At 29.2% G+C, this 8,226-nt stretch overlaps 1 protein-coding gene across 1 annotated transcript; it reads left to right on the forward strand.

Annotated features, from left to right (window-relative positions):
- Nucleotides 1-5,355: 5,355 nt before the first annotated feature.
- LOC132942764 (52 kDa repressor of the inhibitor of the protein kinase-like) lies at nucleotides 5,356-7,069 on the forward strand. The gene is made up of 6 exons (XM_061011401.1): nucleotides 5,356-5,720; nucleotides 5,798-5,939; nucleotides 6,015-6,173; nucleotides 6,247-6,442; nucleotides 6,524-6,855; nucleotides 6,956-7,069. Exons 2-6 carry the CDS (start codon nucleotides 5,901-5,903, stop codon nucleotides 7,067-7,069), a joined length of 840 nt encoding a protein of 279 aa, XP_060867384.1. The 5' UTR covers nucleotides 5,356-5,720; nucleotides 5,798-5,900.
- The last annotated feature ends 1,157 nt before the right edge of the window (nucleotides 7,070-8,226 follow it).

Consider the following 8,226-nt stretch of genomic DNA (forward strand, 5'->3'; position numbering starts at 1 on the left):
CTTTTAGGACAGTAAAAGTGCTTGGATTTTCTTCAACAGTAGGAAAGTGAATCTAGTTGGTACTTTGAGGGGTCAAAAATAAAAATTTCTTAATAGTTTTCAAACGTCACGTGAAAAACAAAAGAAAAATTAAGGAATAACGGGAATTTTTACGTAAAATCTATTTTCAAGAAAATTGGTTTTTGGTGAAACTCTAAAACAAATGACCGTAGGTACATGAAATTTTGACTGAACGTTTATATTAGCATTTTCTATACACCATAACATTTTCCAAATATTTTGACTTATTTTGAGCTGTTTACGGACATTTTCAGTTTCCATTTTTTTAGTTTTTTTTCTATAAACATATTTTCTAAAAAAGCTTGAAAATTTAATAGAAGGCTCCTAGGTTATTGTTTCAAAGGCAGATGAAAAAAATTAAAAATCCTTAATCACAGTTTTTATTTATAAGCATTTAAAGTTCAAATATTGACAAAAAACGGAAAAATCGCGATAATTAGCAAATTATTTTGAGTTGAGAATTCATAAAAAATTTTCTTTTTAAATCTAAGATTTGAAAATGTAATACAAGATTATCCATAAATTTGTTTACCTTTATTAAAAAAAAAATGTCTACAAGAAAGTAAAATTAAATTTTTATGAGCGTTTGAAATTCATATTTTTACAACATTTGATATTCACTCGATATCTCATGTAACGATTTTCTTATTTTGTAATTAAAAAACGTATGACTGTAGATACTTGAAAATTTCACTGAATGTTTGTATTAGCATTTTCTATACACGGTAAAATTTTGAAAATAATTTGACTCTTTTTGAGCTGTTTACGGACATTGTCAGTTTTCAATTTTTTTAGTTTTTTTTTCTATAAATATCAATAAAATTTTATTTGTTGGGTAAAAAAAGTGTAAACATTTAATATAAAGCTCCTGATATATCGATCTAATAGCAGTTGAAAAATATTAAAAATACATAGGTACAATTTTTTTTTATAAGCATTTAAAGTTCAAATGTTGACAACATTTATCAAATTTATAATTTATTAATTATTTTGTAGTTAAAAATGTATAAAATGTTTAAATTTTATGGCTAAGGATTGAAAATTTAAAACAAGGCTCCACGTAAATAAGTTATAATATATAAATTACTTTATTCACAATAATACCATCAAATATACTTGGTAATATCATAGGCTGACTGACCGTTTTCGCTCAGAATCGTTTTTCTTATACAATGATATTATCTCATTGAATTCAAATTTAACACCATCCATTACAGTGACCCACTTGTAACCTACTGTACAGCAGAGCGACATCCACTTATCCAAATTTTTTAATTTGACAGTCATTTTTTTTAGAGCATTTTAGGATTTTTGAAGGATTTTTAAAGTTTTTAAATCCAGAATTAGAATTTGAAATTGTATTTAAATATTTTTACATGGTTTTTCATATAAATTGAACAAACTATAATTATATAGATACAGGTAAATAAATATATAATCTAAACCTACCTATATAAATAAAAAATAATAGGGTATGATGGAAATTATTGTTTTTCCAGATTTTTTTTAGTGTGTTATTAAAAATTTTTAGTGCATAAAAGCATTTATTTAGGGCATTAAAATCCCAGGCCTTAGTATTGTGTAATTTACAAAAACAATAATTACTAACAAGTAACAAAATTAACAGTCTTAATTTATTTTGTGTTTATACTAAGAAGGTACCTTTTGGTAACTTTTAGGTGGTTAAAAATCAGAAGTTGTAAGTTATAAGTCGTTATCGGTTTTATCTGTAATAATAGTTACCTAACCATTGACCATTGTCCATTATTAATTATCATTTTAATATGTATTATACGTGTTATACACTTAAATGTTTTAACGTATACCACTATTTAAATTGAAAAGTCGTTATAAAACTAAGGTCGTTATTATGAGTGGATATACGGCGGTTACCCTGTAACCAACTTAAGGTGGTATTGCATAGCAAGTCGAGGGATATTTTCGATTTTTTTGTCCGAGCGCAGCGCAGCGAGCGAGTATAACGATTGTGAATCAACGGAAAAACTAAGAAAAGTGGTGGTAGTGAATAAACGGAAAAGGTCCGCTTGGGCTAGTACAGTAGTACCTACCTACATAATACAACTAGGTAACCTATTTGTTTTATAGTAGTGCAAAATAATGTTATTATTATTATTATTTTGAATGAAAATTATTTATTTCGTAATGATAAGTTATTTTTTATTGAAGTCAATGTATTAATAATAAAAATACTTCTCTTTTAAACAACCGTTGTCTTCATAATCAAAAATATTTTAACGAAAGCACCACCTAACCACAAAATAGATACAAAATATAAAATCGACAATATTATCATTCCTAGAACAATTAAAACTATCACACAAATACACAATGATCTTACTCATGCGTATATAGGACCTATTACCTATATATATTTAACTAGCTGCCCATATATATTCGAAATGGGAATTTTCACGTTTCTTATTCATTTACCTAATTATTGTCGTATCTTACAACTTAAGCTAAATATCTAAAATGTGTGTTCATATAATTTCTTAAATACCTATTTTTTCCGTGTAATGTCTTATTGTTTATTTTAATTGATCTAATGTGTTAAGACTCTAAGTTTAAGTATACAAGTAATGTACAACTTGAAATTGTTTTCTGCCACATATTTAAAATGGCCTAAGCGGCAACATTTGCTCGAAATGTGGCACCGCTTTCGCCATATACTGTAGTACGCACCCCCACATGATATGTATAATAATAATTAATAATATTATATAATGGAAGTCACGTTCTCGAAATGCTCCGACGTCCAGTCTCGACCAACGGCGACGCCGCAGCGGATCTATAATGATATAAAGACGAAAACTCACGAGGACCATATATTATGGCGTCGTCAAACGATAGTTTCGGAATGATGGTTCGAGCACCCGACCGTCCAAACCGTATGTCTATTTCAAGTACCTAACTGTAGGTTATACCTGGTATACCTGCTACCTGCTGTACCTATGTATTAATATTAATATAATTCTACGACGACGACGCATTGGTACCTACATTATTCGATTTCGCGCGGTATTTTATGCGTTTCACGCTCGCTAATAAAATATGCGTCTACGACACTTGGATAGCATAACATTATACGGGTTCGTGGCATCGAATATTTATTTTAAGTCTAAAAGGTAAATTTAAGCCGCAAATGAAAACAAATTTACTTTAAACATCGGCTCAATCGGCGAAATCCGTAACGTGTGTGTGTTCCCGGTTCCGCACTTCCGCGCCGTCGACGTGGGTATACGATACTGAACTGAACTGAAAATATTGTAATTTATTACAAATAAAACCGTACGGAACAAAATAATATGTTTTTTGTTTGTGTCCGTTTTGCCTATTAAAATTTTCAAACCGTCAATCCACTCTGCCATCTGCAACGATTTTGACAATTGCCATAGAATATAATATATTATTATGATGGATATTATATTACGTCAGTATAATATGAATCCACGGATATAAATGTATTATAACTTTATATAATATCAAAGAAGTCCGTGTTTACAATTTGTTCGTTGAAATGTAATAATATGACGATAACCAAAATAGCTTATAATTTTTAGTTTAATATTATAATAATAATATAAGATATTATTTCAATTATCATTAAGATGGTGTACCTTTGGATATTTGGATATTAGAAGCACGTACAAGCATATTTTTATAAAAACAAATTATTTTTCTATGAATCATTAAATAATAATAATATGTTATGATAAATAAATATAATTTCGGCTTTTTAAAATTTTAGCATAAAGCCATAAGGTATACAGTGAATACATCAAATTTACAGTAGCCAGTAGATACCGACTATACCAACTTACTTTAGTGTCTATACTCTATAGTAACTAGTTTGCAAAATTCCTAGTCAAACATTTTCTCCAAATATACTGCCGAGAACGAAATTAATAATTATTATTTAATATATTTATTAGTTAATTACCTGCAATCAGGTAAATTTACAGGTCAACAATATGTAGATATTACATATGACAATAAAATCTTGTTGTTTTTCAAACTCATAGGTATCATAGGTAGGTATATAATATATATTTAGAATTTTATTATTTTTTTGTGTTAAGCTTAAGATGACGCCTCACCCGCATATGTGGTCTATTATATTTTGATTTTAAAGCGAATTATGAGTATTTTAAAATTAAAAACGCAATAAAAATTAGTAAGGATTAGGTATGTTAGGTACCAAGCCTCTGCCCCCGTTTCCAGCAAAGTCTACACGCCGATAACTATGATTATATATTAGGTATATACCTACCCAGTGGATTATCCAGTACCCCCGAAAATTGTTAAATAATAACAACATTTTCATTAATAAAATTTATCAAAAATTAATATTTAACCCCTCCCCACGAAAAAAATGCTGGATAGTACGCCACTGTACCTACTATATACCTATATCATTGGTTCCTGCTGCACACGCACACACGATATAGGGTACTCAATGGTCGAAATGGCTCAAGATAAGTGAAGCTAGGGATGCCTTACAATTCAGATTTCCTGATATCATCATAACATTCTTCTATTCTTCATCTAACAAAAAAGTAGAGGGATGCCATCCCTCCATCCCCCCCACACTTCGAGCACTGGGGGTACTGAAATATTTATCGCTATAGAATATTCTAATAAACCGAATGTTATAAATTATAATATTACTTACCTATGTCTTACACTAAAGATTATCAACACGTCGTAGTAATTTATTTGTCTGTGCCATAAGACTATCCGAATGTAAATATTCGTATATTCACCATATTATTCAGGAGATATCATAAAATATTTAATATAGGTACCTACCTACCTACCTACCTACAGTGGCGTAGTTATGGGGGGTGATGATGGGGATAGATCCCCCCCCCAGAGCCTTTTTTTTTTTAAATGTTTAATGTATTGACATATAAAATATATATTATAATAATATAATATAATATATTATAATTACGGATTTAATCCACCATGTCCTTATCTTGGCTCTCAAATTATATATTTCGCCTATCATATTATCATTCATGATACATTCATACCATGAACTAAGATAATCTATCTTAGTTCATGATTCATACAATCATAGTACGTGAAACGCAACACCATAGATTAACCAAGTGTTTTTCCTACAAATACAAATTTCTATTTATAGACATCTGTGGTTTTTTCGATACGTAATAATTGTGATGATAAACTGATAACCACTGACGCAAAACGACCGTTGTTTGATGTGACGAGTGACGACGTCTTTTACTACACACGTAATATTATAGTTAATAGTTTTACATAGTTTTCTAATTGTTGACGCCTCTGTGACTGTTTATGTTAAAATTTATATTTCCATAACTGGTGCAGTGATGCTACACGCCTACACATTTAGTATTTTAGTATGAATATCACTAATGAGCATGAGATTAACAAAAGAAAGAATACTATTCTTTCTTTTTTTGTAAAAAAATCAAAAGCTGACGAAGTAAACGAAGATGAGGTAAGATCAGTGTTACATTTAAAAATTAACTTTTAGTAATATTATTTATATAAGTTATAATTATATCAATTTGTTCTATTTAATTGAATCCACTGAGTTAACTTCAATTGAGGATAGTGATGGTCGTGGTCTCCCATCTCAAGTTCCAATTCATGTAAGTTTAGTTATTAATTTATTATACATTTTATAATATGCTTATAGCTTATTGCCTTATGTGTATTTATATAAAAGATTGAAGAACCCTTGAACATACAGCAATATCACAAAAATGATGTAGGTTTATTCATACAAAGAAATTCAATTTACTACAGATGCAAATTTACTACTTAAAGCTATGGATTCTGAGTTTATAGTGTCAGTCTATGTTGTTAAGGTATTTTTTTTTTTTATAAATATTGAAATTAAAACAAGTATCTATAGGTAAAAATGTAATTTCTTATGTATTTAGCTGTTGTTTTCATTTGGTCTTCCTTTATGTAAGCAATTACAAAAAGAAAGGATTGATTTAAAGGAAGCAGTTGACCTGACAAAAGACATTGTTTCAGAATTGAAATCTATGAGAAGCGAATATGATAACGAGTTCAACAAAATATTCCTACAAGCAAAGGTTAAAAAAATTACACAAATATATGTTAAGTATATACTAGTTATTTATATAAACATTTAAAAAAAAAAAATAGGCAATGGCTGTTAAAATGGATATTGAGTTGACAGTCAAACGGTTAAATAAAAGACAAACAAATCGAGCAAATCCATTGTCTGATCAAAAAATGGATGCGGAAACTTACTACAAAATAACTGTTTTTATACCATATGTTGATTATTTCATAACTGAATTGGAAAATAGATTTTTGGCACACTCAGACATTTTCAAAGGTAGTTTAATAATATAATATTATATAGTAATATTAACAAATATTATTTATTAGTGTATTTGAAATTGTTTTACATTTTTAGGGTTTGAGAGTTTATTTTCTTCCAATGTAATTTTGACTGAAGTTGAAGAAACTTCATTTAAGAAATTGGTTGAATTTTACCAACCAGATGTGGAAAACTTAGATATTTTACTGGTTGAGCTAAAGTTGTGGAGGCACAAACTAAGCAGATCATCTTATACTGTATCAAAATCAGCTCTTCAAGCGCTTATTGAATGTGATGCTAATCTATTTCCTAATATATTTATATTAATCAAAATTTTATGTACATTGTCTGTATCCACTACAACACCTGAGCGGATGTTTTCATCCCTAAAAAGAATAAAAACATATTTAAGAAATACCATGTCTGAAGTAAGACTAAAAATCATTAACTTTTTATTCATTGTCATAAAACGATTGTCATTACATTTTCATAATAATTAATTAATAATCCTTATTTGTTATTAAACAGGATCGATTGAATGGATTAACTATGTTGGCTGTCCACAAAAACGTACACATTGACACAGAGGAGATAATAAACGAGTTAGCCAAAAAACCTAGGATATTGGATTTTATTTTATAAATTATAAAATTTATGGAAATAAAATTTTTGTATTAATGTAACTGTGTATAGAATTATGTTTAAAAAAAAAACCTGTTAGGGAGGTGTGGGGGGCTTTGGCCTCCACTTTACGTTTATTCAATTAATTAAATATCCCCCCCCCAGAACCAAATCATAACTATGCCACTGCCTACCTGTCTATAGACTCGTCTCATTGAAATGGAAAGCGTGTTGTTTGATTATTATTGTTTGTTTTCATTAATTTGGGGGCAACTGCAATGATAATATTATTATCATCATTCATCAGTCATCATTCACTAGAGACGTATCATTATTTTCACGGCTCGGGGCTTATTCTCTCTCCTCCCTTTATTATTATAAATGTCAATCACGATTAATATTGTATAGGTACCTACAATGCCATATCGCCATGTTAGGTACTATATTAGGTATAAAGTGAAATAGACAAACTGAAAAAAAAAAATTCAACTTATGGAAAAGTAAACATATTTTATTAAAAACGAATTTAATCACAGCCACGGTCTTGTAAGACCATGATCTCAGCCCTCAGGTTACAAAGATCTAATCGGTGCATAAGAACAAGATAAAAAAGGTTTTCCAACAAGTTTACAATATTTGTTAACAATTATAAACGCAAAATAAATGTACCGCTCAGGGCGATCGCATCCAAGCCCTCTAAATACTTCTCCATTCCCATTTCTCAGCGTATAATACGAGTAGTTACTTACTTATGCATACAGCCTTACAAGTTACAGGATGATTTTCCATTCGTCTTAAAAACAACGCTGTGATATAGTCGCGTTATACAGCCACACAGGGTGATACACTAAGCATGATCACTCGCATTATTTCGTTCAATTTATTTTTTATTCAAATACTGATATTCGGATTTTTTAAATATACTTAAACACCGTATTTCCAAATTCTTGAGACTTTTGTACTAGGTACTTAAAAAGTGCCCTATGATACACATACTTCTGTAACCTAAAATATAAGAAGACCCTCTTTTCACCATAAATTATTCAGTGCATATTATATTATTTAATGTTGACATAGGTAGGTTACATAATTCAAAATTTTAACAAGTAGGTACCTAGCCAGTAGGTACTTTCCAACTTTTTCAGTTATTTAATTGTTTATAGCTTATAATATTAAGT

This window comes from Metopolophium dirhodum, chromosome 4 (assembly GCF_019925205.1).
Source record: "Metopolophium dirhodum isolate CAU chromosome 4, ASM1992520v1, whole genome shotgun sequence".
Lineage (NCBI taxonomy): Eukaryota > Metazoa > Arthropoda > Insecta > Hemiptera > Aphididae > Metopolophium > Metopolophium dirhodum.

Bases quoted from the DNA above. Each gene is read 5' to 3' on its own strand.
- LOC132942764 (XM_061011401.1), top strand. From the start codon at position 5,901: ATGGATTCTGAGTTTATAGTGTCAGTCTATGTTGTTAAG. The intron at 5,940-6,014 runs GTATTTTTTTTT...TTATGTATTTAG, and splicing joins TGTCAGTCTATGTTGTTAAG to CTGTTGTTTTCATTTGGTCT. The intron at 6,174-6,246 runs GTTAAAAAAATT...AAAAAAAAATAG, and splicing joins AAATATTCCTACAAGCAAAG to GCAATGGCTGTTAAAATGGA.